This window comes from Nicotiana tomentosiformis, chromosome 3, assembly GCF_000390325.3.
Source record: "Nicotiana tomentosiformis chromosome 3, ASM39032v3, whole genome shotgun sequence".
NCBI lineage: Eukaryota > Viridiplantae > Streptophyta > Magnoliopsida > Solanales > Solanaceae > Nicotiana > Nicotiana tomentosiformis.
In genome coordinates, this window is record NC_090814.1 from 7,788,807 (window position 1) to 7,805,634 (window position 16,828).

The following is a 16,828-nucleotide window of genomic DNA, read 5'->3' on the forward strand; positions in this document are numbered from 1 at the left end:
AGAATTATCAAGTGTCCAACTAATTCATAGTTGTTTGCTTGTTAGTTTCTAACCCACCCTAATTTCTATTCCACACATCACTTGTTTTTCTCTTCGATCTTAATTCTCAAGAGATCCGTTGACTCAACCACTGTCCTTTCTATTTTTTTAAAAGCAAAGAAAAATACACTTAAAAGTACTTTTTAAAAGTTTAGCCAAACAGTAATTAAGTATTTTTCAAATTAATTAACCAAATACAAACTGGTAACCAAACTCCACATAGATGGTTAAACAGTGAATCTGACCAGGTATTTACATAAATAGCCCATTATTAAATTAGTCCGCCTGACATATAGACCACTTGGTTGCAATTAGAAGCCTCTACAAAATAATTTCTTTCGGGAAAATAGCAATAACTTTATGTCATACGAATAAACAGACACCGAGTTGGTTTATATATATAATGCAATAAGAGAAGAAAGAAATATCAACAAAAGGAGAAATATAAACAAAAAATAAAAGCTAATCTCATCATCCCTCAACGTAGAGAGTCCACTTCTTTGATCCTTGAGTTTGTTCTGATTGATACTCATGACCATAAACAAATATGATCTCGCAATATATAATCAACATATTAAAATATCAGTCTTTTGCATGATAGGAGGAGGTGAAAAAGAGTCAAAGCAGAGTAAATTCAGTTTAGTGGCAGATTTTTCCCAGAAGAGTATATATATATATAACTTTGTCATAAAATATTACACACGCCATGATCTGCAGAACGACCTCGAAGCTCCTCAGTCTCCCTTTGAGCTCTCTCCAAATATTCTCTCAACTTGCGAATCTCGTCATCTGATTTCTTCTGTGCTTCTTTCGCACTTTGTTCTGCCTCCAACCGAGCAGCCTGCTCTTTCGCCAATTGCTCTTCAAGCCTATGTGTTGTATCCTTCAGCTTTGACTCAACCTGTCAAAGATGAAACAACAGCTATATAAAAAGCCCAAAGGCGCTACCTTGCTATCAGATCGCAGACCTAATTCATAGATTATAACGTACTTCCTTAGCACCAAAATACTACATACAATTCAACAAAGTTGTATTTGTATCGTGAATTTTCAAATAATCTTTTTCATCTTATCATTCTATAGCTATGTTTTTAGGATATATTTGGAAGAATACTTTCCACATATATATTTTCCAAGTTGAATTAATTCATTTACGAAATTGAGACATAATTTGCAGTTTGACCCTTGTTGAGTGAATCAAATTATCTGCTTTGGGGGGCAGAGTAAATGTCCAGCAGAATGACTTACAAATGCATATGAAGTGAAGTACTTTACTCTAGGTAGAGGGAACAAGACAGCTAAAATTACTATTCACTGCTCATAAGCGATATGATGTTCCAAACATGCCAAGTAAATTCCATAAACATGAAAATTTAGAAAGCTAAGGAAGATTGTTCAGACTTTCTCTCAAAGTCTAATATTTACCATGATTTCCAAGCGAAAAAGCAGTGCCAATTAAAAGTTTCTTTGTCGAAACCTACTATAACTACAGATTAGTAGAAGGTAGACATTAGCTCAATCCCTTGCTATTACTAAAAATGTATTGCACGATTAGCAGAGGCATCATTTGGCAATATGATATACAAGTTGATCAATGACTGATTAATTTATTTGTAGTAGTAGAAAAGGTTCAATAAAGATCAAACATACCACTTCAGTTATTCGCCTCAGTTGCTCTTCATACGACTTCCGCATTTGTTCCTTCAACTCTAATATCTCTTGCTTCGTATATCCCACCAAGTTATTAACCTCGGTTGCTTGATTTTGAAGTTTGATGGCTCCTTTCTATACATGTAACATTACAATTAATAAGTAGCCAAATTGCTGGATGAGGTCAGTTTGATTGATAATACATACCTTTAATTCCTTGAACAAGTCATCTGTATATGGTTTTCCACCATTATTCTCTACGACCACATTTACCAGGGAAAGTAGTTGTTTCAATTGGTCGGCTTTCTTCAAATGATCTTTAGACTTGTTATCAAAAAGCACTCGCCTGTTTCCACACATGGCGAGGATATCCTAGATCATAAATACAAAATACTTTAAGTTGAATACATCTCATACTTGTGTACAAAATACTTCAAGTTGAATATATCTCATACTTTCACAAGTTTGAAGAGGAAAACAAGAACTAACAAAGCCAACTAAAGTTCGACGATTGAATACTAACAACATATAGCTCTATTAGTGGAAAAACTTCTTTTTCCTGACTTTTTGAAAGGGAAAAAAAAGTCTGTGTATCGCAATGTTCAAGGTGCATTGTAATCGACGATTGAATACTAACAACATATAGCTCTATTAGTGGAAAAACTTCTTTTTCCTGACTTTTTGAAAGGGAAAAAAAAGTCTGTGTATCGCAATGTTCAAGGTGCATTGTAATTTTTCTCCCCATTTTCTTGTTCTTTAACCCTTCAAACCCCGACTGCAACATAAAACCATTACCTGGTGCTGATTTTGCTAGATCATCAACACAAATAAAGTCCAAACTATCTTATTTAATTCCAAGAATTTGAAAAGAGAAAACAAGGCAATCAAAGTACCTAGCTATGTTATTAGAAGAACTTCATTCCTTTCTCGTTTTTTGTAGTTCCTTATTTTTTTGGTTATTATAAATCAAGTCAGATGATTGGATCATAATCGTTTTCCTTTTACCATCCAACCACAGAGCAACCATTACTACCAACTCTTGCTTCTCCTGCCCCCCCCCCCCCCCCCCAAAAAAAAAAAAATTCCTCACATCTTCTACTAGATTCATCCCACAAACTAATGTTTCTCAACTATCAAGATGATTAAATCTCCAAAGTGTTGGGGGAAAAGAAAAAAAAAAACTCTTGAACAGAAGAATTTTCTAAATACAAATACATTTGACAAATAAAATCAATTAGCTTACTGAAAGTAAGATTGCATGAGATTATCTCTAAGCACATTATATACCTTTAAAGGCTCAGGGCAGTCACGACCTAGGTAATCGTCCAGAGTTTCGTCATTGTCCTCAAGATCATCCCCACCAGTGAAAACCAAAACCATGTAATCACTAATTTTGCCCCCAAAGAACTCCCTCAGACTCTGAACAGCAGCTTGTTCTTCTCTTGAAAAGCGAGTACGCACAGATAAAACTACAAGAACAGCATGAATCCCATCCTTGGCCATGTTGATGCATTTAACAATTTCATTTCCAATAAATTCAGGTTCAGCAGAAAAATCAAATAATCCTGCAATTCCGACAAAGTCAGCTAGTTTGGACTTTGATGTAATCAAACAACAGATCAAAGATCCAATATAGAGCATCTATACATGGGGAATTTTCTAGTGTTGAGGTCACATTGTTCAGTATGTTTTTTTTTTTAATAACCGCGGTGTCCGGCCCAGCTTGCGCTCACCTCGACTAATTCCACGGGATACCTGCCACCTCCCACCAGCAACAGGTATCAGGTAACTCTATCCACCAAGGCTTGGATAGATGGGAAGAAATCACCTAGTATTTGCCTCCGCTGGGATTTGAACCTGAGACCTCATGGTTCTCACCCACTTCATTGACCACTAGACCACACCCTCGGGTGCCATTGTTCAGTATGTTAACACGTTCATTTGCAAATCTGATGCACCGTGCTTTATCAGTCTCTTTAGATTACTCAGGAACAGTTAATACCATATGAGGAATGAAAGAAAACACAGTAAGACCGTCTCACCTGGTAATTTAAGATCTATAAAGAAGGATACTCCCATCAATAAGTTTACAGTTTACATACTTAAACAAAACAAGATATACATAATACACTCACAGTTCCGAGATTACACAACGACCAATTGAGAATTCTTAGAAAACTTTTTTCATGCCTTTTTATGTGCTAAAATTGGGATTGACTTTTTTCAGCACTATAATTCTTTTGAACATGTCAATCGTCAAAGCATATCACTGTATATAAAATGTACTCCACATGCCAGTCAAACACAACACAAATATAGATACTAACATTTCATAAAGAAATCTGCATTATATTCCACCTTTACTTAACGACAAAACATTTGTTCGAAAATCATTAGTTATAAACATCAGACAGAGTAGTACTTGACTTACTTGAACTCTTATCAATTATAAGATACTATCTTTATAATACAAATATAGCTTGTTGCAACAACTAAGGAAAAGAAACGATTTGCATCATATACCAGGGGTATCAATCACATCGAGTATTTGGCCATCTTCTAGTACAGTCCTCTGCAGCTCACAAGTACTTGTAACACCAGCTGAGCTAGACATTGACCTGAACGCCTTTCTTCCAAGAATGCTATTGCCTGTAGCACTTTTACCATTACCTGTACGCCCAACCAGAACCAGTGTCCGAGCTCCATTTGCAGCGAATTCCCAATCATCACTTATTGCACTTCCACCCATCTTATCTTATTGAATCAAAGAACATAAAATGAAGGAGCAGTTGAGTAAATGGTGAAACAGTAGGGTCAAAAGATGCTGCTGTTCAAAGAGTACAACACTGATAGCTATATGATCATATAAGCATTAATGCATTATCAACAAAACAAACTTTTCTTTAATCAAATGTCAAACCTGGAAAGTAATGCATGTGAACAGAAAGTGAAAGTAAGTAGACTCTTAAACAGTAGGTTCCAGTCAAAGCTAGGCTTTTTCTTCTATGGAGGTAAACGAATTATGTCTAACTATAATAGTTTCGGAATGGTTAATGGATGAAAAGAGGTAAGGAAATAGATGAATAAAAATACAGACAGTTTAAGGGGCTATTCAAGGTTTTCATGCAATACTATAAGATCCCTAATTGTTTTTTCAACTGTTATCTTGGTGGTTTGTATAAGCTCGAGATTATTGGATCTAGAAGGAGTTTGAGGCATGTTCCTGAAAATTCCAATAAGCAGACTAAAGGGATGAAGTTGAACTCTAAAACAAAGTAAGAGAAGAGAGCCTTAAGAATTTCCCTTGACAACCCTACAATTAGGTACAATCAATCTACTAATGACCGCAAAAAAACATAATCAGCTTGTTTGAAAACCTTTTAACTATTAATATCTGCATAAGATAGCTTATAATGCGGATAAAATCTGTAAAGAGAAGTCACAGAAATCTTGAATACTGGTTCAACAAACTATCATACTGGTCAGAGACATATTTCGGAATAGCTTGATAAATAAGTTAGATACGGCGAGACTTGAATGTAAATCTCCTTTGAAGTCCCAAGGCCCCAATCAACACCAGGTTAGACATTGAAAAATAACACCAGGCTAGCACCCAAGTGTGTGGCTTAGGGGTCAATGGTGTGAGTTGAAAACCTTGGACGCCATATTTCAAGTCCCCACAGTTGGGTAGAGTTATCCAATACTTGTACTGGTTGGAGGTAGAGGTACCAGAGGGAGTTAAGGTGCGCTCAGTTATTAAAAATAGTAATAATAACATACTAGAATCAAACTCAAACACCCTAGACTAAGCAAACAATCGGCAATATCAAGTGACTATCATGCCCAATTTCTACTCCCTCCCCCCCTCCCCCCCCCCCCAAAACAAATAACTACTATAGTATTACTACTAGAACACCATATATTCTCTCTATATAGTCAACTAGAATTGGTAGAAAACAATGCCAATGGATCAAAAAATTAGTACTAATAAACAACACACAAAAAACTAAAAAACCTCCAAAAATATAACTATAAAATCAGCTTTATCTAAAGCAGCACAGAAAGGGGCTGATCCCAAGCAATTCCAACTGGACTGTGCTCATTCTTTCATACTGATAATTTGCAGTACAATTGAGATAGAAAGCAGAGAAATACTACCAAATAACTTAGCATCTTTCCAGACCCCATACCTCTGATCAAACTTGTATAATTTAAAACATGAAACAAGTTTCAATGCAGAAAAAAAACATTTTTTTTCTCACCTTAATAGAATTAAACCCTATTATCAGTTGAATATCCCCAATTCAATCAATCACTTCATTCCAATTTCTTGATTTTCCCCATTTCATTAGATCATTAAAAAGGTTTTAATCAAAGAGAAAAACAAAATCCCAATTCATGAATTAAAATCTTTATGTGAAAAAAGAAAATAAGATTATACTTTGCTTACCTTGAGAGTTGCTAGAGAGAGAACCAAGAAACTGTGTTTTCGGAATAGAAAAAGAAATAATAACCTAATCAAAATCAGTATAAAAAGCAGAGAGACAAAATCTAAGATAACTCTATGACTTAATCGATAAGTAAGTAATTGCCAAGAAGTTGCAAAATACTTGTCAACATAAAATACAAAAGGAATAGAATTATATCACAAATAGGAGTGTTACTCCATCATACTTTATTATTTAGATAAAAAATATTTTTCATTTAATACGTAGTATACTACATGTACGTCTTCTCCATTATATTCAAATTGACTTTTAAGTTTATGAATGCCAAAATTAATTCGAGAAATTAATTTAAATAGGTGCCCGCCCAAAGTTAATTTTAGACTCTCTGTAATCTAGGTTGGTAATCTCTTTAGATCTTTTAAGATTATGAAATTATTTTTCTTTTCATTTTTTTTAGTTTATGCTATTAGACTCACTAATATAGAAGATAGTTTGTTATTTATGGAATAGAAAAGTAAATAGATATTAATCAAATATATTTGATACTCCGATTTTATTAATGAAAATCAAAACTTAAAATTCTATCTTCTCATTCAAAATCCACGATACCTAGCACAACTTGTGACCGAGGGTCTTCACCTAGCAATGAGCAATTACTGGAATCATGTGTGAGTGAACAGCATTCTACGACCACTAGCTCCACAACTAAATCCAAACTTAGTGCAAGAAATGAGAGCACAATGGAATCTCCCTCCCACCTTCAATCCAGTTCCCATACTTCCACAAAACCTAGGATTGGATCTTCCGTTCTTTCCACCGGAAGCCCTAATTGTCCTCAATCCTATTCTAATGCAATGGGAGGCACCACACCCAGCACCACCTCCCCAACCACAACCATAGAACCCAAACATGCAAATGCATATGGAGAAAATGAATCTCAACCCTCCAGCAGTTCCAAATGTATGCAACCTAATGAAAAACGAAATGAACGAACAAATAGACTTAGTAGGAGAATCAATGGTGGAATTATCAAACCTAGACGAGGTAAAAATGCTCCTATTCAAGGAAACACAAGAGAAGAGGCACATACTTGCATGCCTTCAGAATTTTCTCAAATGCTCAATGGACATACGTCCTCCACAAAATCCAACGGTGGGCAACAGGGCAATGATCCTAGTTCCTTCTCTAAGGAGAAACTCAACAACCCCTAAGGATGTGGTGGTAAATGGTCATGCACATGCACAAGATTTTAATATGATTAGTCCCATTAATATCATTATATGGAATATAAGGGGAGGAAATAATGAAGATTTTAGGAGGAACTTTGGAGAGTTAATGATGCAACACATCCCTTGTATGGTCACACTTTTTGAGACCAGAATGCAATCCCATGTTTTACTTCTAAATGAATTTGGATTCTCCGATATGATTGAAGTCCTGGCAGATGGTCAAGCTGGTGGTATGGTAGTTCTATGGGACCATGCTAAGGTCAATGTTCACAACTTTGTCCGTAAAAATCATGAAATCCATGCAACCATTGAGGTATGTCCTACTAAATTCATATGGTTATTTTCATCAATATATGCTAGTACTAATTCTACTACTAGAGACGAAATGTGGAAAAATATTAAAAATATTTCTGATAACTATAAAGGGCCATGGCTAGTGGGAGGGGACTTTAATAATATTTTTAAAACAAATAAAAAATTAGGAGGGAGACCACTGAACCGTAGGTGTATTTTTAAACTTTGGTCTGGTATCAATTATTGTAATCTACTTGATCTTGGTTATAAAGGTAGTAGATACACTTGGTCTAATAATAGATTTAGTAACAACAGTCTAATTATGGAACGACTTGACAAAGTCTTGAAAATGATCAGTGGATCCAAATCTATCCAAATGCTACTGCAACTCATCTCCCCAAAACTCATTCGGACTATAATCCATTACTCATAAATCTCATACCTAAACAGTACCATAATTTTCCAAAACCTTTTCTCCTTGAACCTTTTTGGTGCAAGCACCCTCAATTTAAAGAATTAGTTACTAACGCTTGGTCTAACAATCACTATGTAATGGCTTCATCGACCTTTAAAGATCATGTCACTAACTGAAAAAACAAAACCTTTGGTGATATATTTAGGAAGAAAAAATGAATTTTAGCTAGGCTCAAAGGTATTCAAACCTCTACTTCTTATCATTCCAGCCTTTTTCTTCAAAATTTGGAAGCTGCCCTATAATTTAATTTTAATAACATCCTAAAAATTGAGGAAGACTACTGGAAACTCCGCTCTAGAATTCAATGGCTCAACGAGGGAGATGCAAATACGAAATTTTACCATATTATGGCTACCAATAGGAAAAGAAGAAATAAAATTATTTTGTTTAAAGATGATAATAATAATTGAATCGATGATCCAGGGGCCATCCTTAACCATACTACAGAGTATTTTAGTAACATTTTCACAACAACACACACCTCCAGTGATTGGAATGCTATAAGATATGATCCAAAAAGTCATAACAAGACTGATCTATCCTCACTAGATAACCTCTCACAAACGGGGAGATTATTAAAGCTTGCTTCTCCTTTAAATCATACAAAGCTCCAGGTCCGGATGGACTTCACCCATTTTTCTTCCAGAATTATTGGAACATAATTGGCAACTATGTGATTAATCTCTGTAAAGAAGCCTTCAGCAGTGGAAAATTTTCTGATGGTATAAATGACACTCTTCTATGTCTTATTCCAAAAATTCCCAATGCAAATAACTTAAAAAACTTTTGGCCTATAGGACTTTGTAACACAATTTATAAAATCATTACCAAGGTAATGTCAAATCGATTAAAACCCTTCCTAAACAGCCTCATTAGCCCCTATCAATCAAGCTTCATAAAAAATAGGAAGGCTAGTGACAATTCTATCATTATTCAAGAACTCATGCTCAAAATGAATAAGTATCATGGTAAAACACACAATATGTTTTTAAAAATCGACCTAGAAAAGGCTTTTGATTGTCTTGAATGGTCCTTCATCTATAGAGCCCTCTCTTTCTTTAATTTCCCCCTAAACATTACGAAACTTATTATGAACTGTATTTCCTCATCAAAAATTACAATCCCAGTTAACGGCTCTAGAACTAATTATTCTATGTATGGAGATGCTGTCTTCTCTCATCAACCACAAAGTAGATATGAGATGCTGGGATCCAATAACCATAGGAAAAAATAACTACCAACTATCGCATTTATTCTTTGCGGATGATCTTACCTTAATGAACAAGATTAATAATAAATCTATAAAAACTATTAAACATTAACTTGATCTATTTTGTTCAATGTCAGGACAATCCATTAATAGGGTCAAATTAAAAATTATTATCTCCAAACACTGCCCAAAGCCTAGAGCGACTGATTTCTAATTTTTCATTGACAACATGCTAGCAAGACTAGCTACTTGGAAATCAAACTGCCTCACAATGGCAGGTAGGTGCACTCTAGCTACCTCGTGCCTAAATACACTCCCTAATCATATTATGCAGTATACCCTCTTACCCTCAAAGACTCTTAAAAATATTGACAAAATCCAGCGTAACTTCTTATGGGGCACAAATACTACCTCCAAAAAACTACATCTTATAAAATGGGACACCATCACCAAGCACAAAAAGGAGGGTAGATTAGGGATTCGTACGGCAAAAAGCAAAAATTTGGTAAACCTAGCCAACCTTTCTTGGAGACTCCTATCAAATGCTCATTCCTCTTGGGTAAAAACTATTCATGAGCTTCATGGTAATAGAAAGAATATTAAAAATTCTTCTTTTATTTGGAATAGCATTATCCATAGATGGGATATTTGTAGTAAAGGAATTACTTGGATACCCATAAGTTATCATCTCTCAATACCTGGAACACTCGTTGGATCCACTAATCCCCACCATTACGCCAATGCACCTATGGTCCCCTTGCCCAAAAAGATAACTTACTAACCATTAAGGACTTATGGATTAACAATCAGTGGGACTTATCAAAAATCTCTATGGAGCTTCATCCACCCTTAATAAATAAAATAAAAGCCACCACTCCTAATTCCAATAATTGCGACACCCCTATTTGGTCACTAACCACTAATGGTCACTTTACCAGTAAGTTGTGTTATAATCTATTAGATACTCACCCAATCATAACTCAGGACTTTACTTGGATTTGGGAACTGACTTGTCCTAACAAAATAAAATTTTTACTATGGAAATGCTTTCATAACAAACTCCCTATGAGAACCTACTTAAACCACATTGGTATAAACATTGACCTTACTTGCACCTTTTGTAAGAATGATAAGAAAATAATTACCCATATTTTTATGCACTGCATAGCCGTAAAAGATTTCTGACTGCACTTAGGCATAAACATAATCAGCTGGGATTCATCGAGTAATTGGCTAACAAATATTCATGACCTTAACTGTTTACTAATAAAGGGAACCATTAATTGGAAAGAAATATTTTCCTTTGCTATATGGTCTATTTGGGTTAATAGAAATAATAACCTTTTTAATAACACTACTAACAAAGCGTTTATGCAATATGCTTACAAGCTAGCAGTGGAATATAAACTCCTCACAGAAAAGGAAACTATACCACAGCAAAAAAAATTTATCTCGGTAAAATGGCTTACACCTACTTGTAACCATATTAAGCTTAACACTGACGGCTCCTTTAATGAAGAAACATCTACATGTGGCTTTGGTGGGCTATTCAGGAACAACAATGGTAAATGGGTGCTTGGGTTCCAGGGGTCTCTACCAGGCCTATCTCCCTTGCATGCTGAGCTGATGGCACTAAAGACAGACCTACATCTTGCAATGGAACAAGGATTCACTAACTTAGAAGTGGAATCAGACTCTACGGATGTCATTAACTGCTTACAAAATGGTAACACACTGCTTAACAACATTATTCACGAATGCAGGTTATTGATGTACCAGACGAGAGTGCAAACGATCGAGCACACCTTCAGAGAGGTCAACAAACCAGCTCACAAGCTGGCTAAGCATGCTCTTCGTGTCAACAATGGCAGGGATCTCGAAACTATGCACTATCCACGACCTTTTGTAACCGACGTCTTATCCAGTGACTATGAAGGTTCTATCTACCTAGTTAAGAATATTAGGAAAGGTGCATGCACTAAGCTTGCATATTGGAAACAAAAATGTCCTACGTGACATTACTATGTTATGTAATAGCCAAGTAGGTAATGTCCCCTTGGGCAACGTTGACTATGTAAAGTCTGTTTTATGATTTTAATATAATAGATCCCTGCTTATCAAAGAAAAGTATGTACACACTGGAAAACGGGTGAAAACTCAACATCGCTATCGACTTGAGCAGTAAGCATATATTTATAATTGAAGTGTTCTAAAATTAGATAATCATACCAAAGTAATACCTATTGTCATGAATAACTATAATTGGTACAGTGATATTAATTCAAAATCTTAATCTGTTCCTACTAAAATTATTAAAGTTAATGACGTTGGGTTTGATTTTATCCTAGGCCTAAATAATATGGTTATTTACACTCAAAATCGGATAACAATTATATTTGTAAGTAGTTTTAAGGATACACGGATTAATTTGATACAAAACGATAAATTGAGTTGTTATTGAATAAACAAAGACAAGATAAATTCAAATCACATAAGTTGGATAGTTTCAGTCTTAATAAAATAGTCACTCTCCTCACGTCGACTCAACGTTAATATCTAGCCGGACACAACTATCTCCATCGAAACTCAGTCATGAATTTCTACGTTCCTCCACTAGGAACGAGCACACACAAGCCCCCAGATCCACCAGATGTTATGAATTTCCCACCCCTTACCACAAATTCCCAAAGAAACCATAACATTAACACTCAAGTTGTGAATTTGGGGCAAAATCCCAACCCAGAAGATCAGGCTACTTACAGAGGAGCCCTAGGGCTAAAGGAGCAATCTACAAATAAGGCCAGAATCAAACTCCAACACAGAAAGCATGAAATCATCAACGGGAAACCAGTAGTAACATTCACAAATGAAGAACATGATCTACTAGCTGAGACTTGCAAATGGACGCTAATAGATAACTTCGATCAAAATCTCCCCCAAATTGACAAAATTAGGGCAGATTTCGCAAGAATCGTGCCTACTAAAGGGCATGTGAAAATTGGGGCCAAAGATGCTAAACATGTCTTCATTGATGTTGAGAATGAAGAAGACTACAATTTAATAGCTTCATATACCTTTATACAATTTGGTGACGACCAATCCATGAAGATATAGAGGTGGACCGCTAATTTCAAACCAAACAAGGCTATGTCTCTAGCACCGGTGTGGATCAATCTTCCAGATCTTCCATGGCATTACTACGAGTGGGCAGCCCTCTGTAGGATTGCTGGGCCTATTGGAACACCAATTGTCATGGATAAAGCCACTCAGACAAAAACCAGACCAACGACAGCAAAAATGAGAATTGAGATAGATTTATTGAAACCTCTGATCACGGAAGTTCAGGTGGCCATTCAGAACCCAGAAGGTATCTTGGAGACATTCAATCAAAAATTGAATACGAAATAGTCCCCCTTTTTTGCTCTCATTGTAGAATCCAAGGTCATATAAGGGAGGTTTGTCAAAGTGCCCCCAAAACTGATCATGTGGATACCCAAAATAAGGAGCTAGCAGAAGAAGAAAAGAGGAACCAGCAGGCTGAGAGAAACAACAACAACCAGATTAACAAAGGCAGCATATATAGTCCTAATAAGCCCACTTCTAGCACCATCAGTACAAAACATGGAACACAACAAATAGAAGTCGATACAAATATGAGCGACAAACAAGTCACCAAGGCTTCCACATCTACTTTAAAGGGAGGATGGCAACAAGTGGATAAAAGAAAAGGAAAAGGCAAAAACAACATCAATGTGAGTTCTTCTCCAAAGAGCCCACAAATCAGTGAGGAGAATCAAGTCATAAGTCAAGGTAACAACTTTCAGCTTAATGACAATATGTTCAATCAACTAGCTGAGAAGGAAATAATGGAGCAAACGATGAAGACTAGCACAGATAAGGAGAACATTGTGCAAGGAAAAATTGAGGAAGACTCTAACTTTATCTTTGGCATGAACTCCAGATGGGACAGAAAACACGACAACAAAACAAAGGAAAGAAAGCAGAACAAGAACGAAATGCACCACCATAACCTTAGAGTTAGGAAGAATAGAAATGTACCCTCGACCTATATGGAGAACACTGATCAACAAGCAAAAAGCAACAAGGATTCCTCGAACGGTCATGACGCCAATAATAGCAAAAGGATGCCTTCCAAGAAACAGAGATTCAAAGACAAAGTTAGTATCACTAAAGGGGTTACTACTAAGGGAGAGGATCAAGTACCCAAGACTGTACCCCAATGGACCCCCATAAACTTTACTCAAATGCAGAACCAGGATTTGGATATACTGAAGAAGAAAGAGGGAAACGGACATCAAAATCCTGAGGTTGAACCCCCAGACTCAATGGAAGAGCTTTTTAATGTTCCAGTGGGCCAAGTGCAAGAATTGGATATGGTATCTGGTGAAATGTTTATGGAATGTATTGAAGGGATATTGAAAAATCTCTATCAGATGATGAAGCGATCATGGAGGATATCAGAAAATCCTACCCTGAGGAGTCACTCTGCTTTCGAGACAAGGAGCAGACTAATGTTTCCAATATCAACAACTTGTCCCCAAGGAATCAACACAATATTGGAGGGAGATAATTTTTCAAAGACAAGTCTATTGACTCCTCAGTGGCAGATCAAAGCCCCCCCAATCCTAATACTTCCCATGATTAATACAATATCGTGGAATATCAGAGGTATAGGGTCCAAAGGATCTCTTGAGAGACTCAAAACCTTAAAACTTCAATATTAACTTCCTCTCATCTGCCTACAAGAACCTATGGTGGATAGTAGCAAGATTGAGAAATTCAAAAGAAAGCTGAGAATACAACATGCCTTCTTTAATTGCTCTAACAAGGTATGGACTTTCTGGACTAATGACATCAACATTAATATCCTCTAAGACAAAGAAAAACATGTTCACATTAAGGCTAATCACAATAATTGCCCCTCCTTCCTTTTAACGATTGTTTATGCTAAATGCTCTGAAGAACTGAGAAGGGAGATATGGGCAGATCTAAGGAACTTAGCTACTACCATCCAAGATCCTTGGGGGGTCATTGGTGACTTTAATATGATTACTAATAGAGAAGAGAAACTGGGTGGCAGATCTCATAGACTAGAGGAAAGCATGGACTTCATAGAATGTCTCAACGAGTGTGGATTACCAGATGCTGGTTTTACTGGTGCTAAAGTTACTTGGTGTGTAATAGGGATCCGCCCCTCACTATATGAAAAAGACTCGATAGATTGGTATATAATTCTGATTGGTTTGATATTCTCAATAGACAACTGTCACACACCTATCCAGATCCTGCTCAGATCATGCTCAGATCATGCTCCACTTCTAGTGAAGTTGCATCACGAAGATATACAAGGAGCCAGATACTTCAAGTTTCTCAACTTCTGGACTGAACATCCTGATTTCATACAGACAGTACAGAATATTTGGAGTATTTACATCCAAGGCAATGCCTTATTTATCCTGCAGCAGAAGATCAAGAACACTACTAAGGCACTTAGTACATGGTCCAGGTAAACCTTTGGAGATATCTTTGAGGAACCTAAAATATTAGAAAACCTCATTAGGGACTAGAAGAGATCTGCATGACCAATAATACTCCAGAGAATAGAAGTGAACTTTCTAAGAGTAAAGCAGAGTTTATAAGATACCTAAAGATTCATGACTCTATTTTGAGCGAAAAATCTAGAGTTAAATAGTTCAATGAGGGTGATGCCAATACTGCCTACTTCCATGCGACTATTAAAGAGAAAAGAAGAAAGTTGACAATTAGAAGGATTCAAGATGGAGAAGGTAACTGGCTTGAAGATTATGAGTCTTTTGCTGAGGGGGTTGTGAACTTTTACAAGAACCTCTTTTCAGAAGACTCCAGCAACACTGACTTTAGAGAACTAGACTGCATTGAAAGATGTATTACTGATGAGGATAACACTAGAATCAGTGCCATCCCTACTCTCCAAGAAGTCACTGACATTGTGTTATCCATAGATGCCAATAGCTCCCCAGGGCATGATGGCCTAAGTGGGATGTTCTATCACAAGTGTTGGGACATTATATCTGAGGATGTGCATAATGCTGTGAAAGCTGTATTCAGAGGCTCAACACTTACCAAATTCTACACTCACACTTGTATTATCATGATTCCTAAAGTTGATCACCCCCAAAGTTTCTCGGACCTTAGGCCAATTAGCCTTTGTAATGTGTCTTCCAAAATTATTTCTAAAATTCTCAACGCCAGGCTCTCCAGCATATTACCCTGGGTCGTCTCCAGGAACTAATCTGGCTTCATAAAGGGGAGATCAATCTCAGAAAACATACTCCTTGCACATGAGATCATCAGTGACATCAACAAACCAAATAAATGAGGCAATGTTGTTCTGAAACTTGATATGACCAAAGCATATGACAGAGTCTGGTGGATCTTCCTTGGAAAACTTTTAAAGAAGATAGGCCTCAGTGAGCAATGGATTGATATTATTCACATGTACATCTCCAATAATTGGTATTCTGTGCCGGTTAATGGAAGAAGAAATGGTTTCTTCCAATATGAGAGGGGCTTAAGGCAGGGAGACCCTCTCTCCCCTTCTCTCTTTATTTTAAGTGCTGAATTCTTTCTCATATGATGAACAATCTTTATAATAGAGTGGGTTACGAAAGTTTTTACATGAATATTAATTATCCTAAAGTTAATCATCTTTCTTTTGCAGATGACACCATTCTATTTTGTAATGAAAATAAGAGGTCCATGAGATTGGTATTAAGTACCTTAACTGAGTATGAGAAGATCTCTAGGCAACTCATCAATAAGAACAAGAGTTGTTTTGCAATGAGCACCAAGACCAATTTGGTTACTATCAACAGAATAAAGGCTATCACTGGCATGAAATACCAAAAGTTCCCAATCAAATATCTGGGATACCCTCTCACAACAGGGAGAAACAAGATTGAATTTTACTCAGATATTGTGAACAAAGTCATAGGTAGAATCAGAGGATGGCATACCAAACTCCTCTCTACTGGGGGAAGAGCCATCCTCATCAGACATGTTCTTCTGGCTCTCCCTATACATCTACTGGCAGCAATGAATCCACCAAAAGGAACATTAGAGCTCATAGAGAAATTTGTAGCCAAATTCTTCTGGTCAGGGCAAGATAGTGGAGGAAAATATTACTGGGCTGCATGGAAAAACTTGTGCTACCCTTATTGTGAAGGTGATGCTAATTTTAGGAGGCTCAGTGATACCTGTAAAGATTTTAGAGCTTAACAGTGGTGGCACCTTAGAACAACAAACTCTCTCTGGGGTCCTTCATGATTGCTAAATACTGTGATTTGAAGCACCCTATTACTATTAACTGGAATAAGGGGAACTCACAAAACTGGAAAGCCATTTGTGACATCAAAGAAGAAATGGAGCTCAATATTGTTTGGAACATTGGAAAAGGAGATGTCTCATTTTGGTTCGACAACTG

At 36.4% G+C, this 16,828-nt stretch overlaps 2 protein-coding genes across 3 annotated transcripts; one reads left to right on the forward strand and one right to left on the reverse strand.

Annotated features, from left to right (window-relative positions):
* Positions 1-577: 577 nt before the first annotated feature.
* LOC104108055 (immune-associated nucleotide-binding protein 9-like) lies at positions 578-6,309 on the reverse strand. 2 transcript variants are annotated; one of them, XM_009617019.4, is made up of 6 exons: positions 6,140-6,309; positions 4,213-4,443; positions 2,977-3,254; positions 1,897-2,061; positions 1,690-1,824; positions 578-940 (listed from the first exon to the last, which is right to left on the reverse strand). In XM_009617019.4, exons 2-6 carry the CDS (start codon positions 4,436-4,438, stop codon positions 725-727), a joined length of 1,020 nt encoding a protein of 339 aa, XP_009615314.1. In that variant the 5' UTR covers positions 4,439-4,443; positions 6,140-6,309; the 3' UTR covers positions 578-724. The 2 variants fall into 2 exon arrangements, with proteins under 2 accessions (XP_009615314.1, XP_009615315.1); XM_009617020.4 differs by having other exon boundaries at positions 4,213-4,438; positions 6,140-6,304.
* A 6,183-nt stretch (positions 6,310-12,492) lies between these two features.
* Positions 12,493-16,623, forward strand: LOC138907317 (uncharacterized). The gene is made up of 5 exons (XM_070197911.1): positions 12,493-12,712; positions 12,754-14,034; positions 14,329-14,852; positions 15,059-15,488; positions 16,067-16,623. Exons 1-5 carry the CDS (start codon positions 12,493-12,495, stop codon positions 16,621-16,623), a joined length of 3,012 nt encoding a protein of 1,003 aa, XP_070054012.1.
* The last annotated feature ends 205 nt before the right edge of the window (positions 16,624-16,828 follow it).

Excerpts from the sequence above, each read along its gene's own strand:
- LOC138907317 (XM_070197911.1), top strand. The coding sequence starts at position 12,493 with ATGTCTCTAGCACCGGTGTGGATCAATCTTCCAGATCTTCCATGGCAT. Across the intron at positions 12,713-12,753 it reads GGCCATTCAGAACCCAGAAG|TCCCCCTTTTTTGCTCTCAT; the intron begins GTATCTTGGAGA and ends AATACGAAATAG. Across the intron at positions 14,853-15,058 it reads AGATCAAGAACACTACTAAG|TTCAATGAGGGTGATGCCAA; the intron begins GCACTTAGTACA and ends AGAGTTAAATAG.
- LOC104108055 (XM_009617019.4), bottom strand. The coding sequence starts at position 4,438 with ATGGGTGGAAGTGCAATAAGTGATGATTGGGAATTCGCTGCAAATGGA. Across the intron at positions 3,255-4,212 it reads CGATGTGATTGATACCCCTG|GATTATTTGATTTTTCTGCT; the intron begins GTATATGATGCA and ends TCGGAATTGCAG. Across the intron at positions 2,062-2,976 it reads ACTGCCCTGAGCCTTTAAAG|GATATCCTCGCCATGTGTGG; the intron begins GTATATAATGTG and ends TTTATGATCTAG.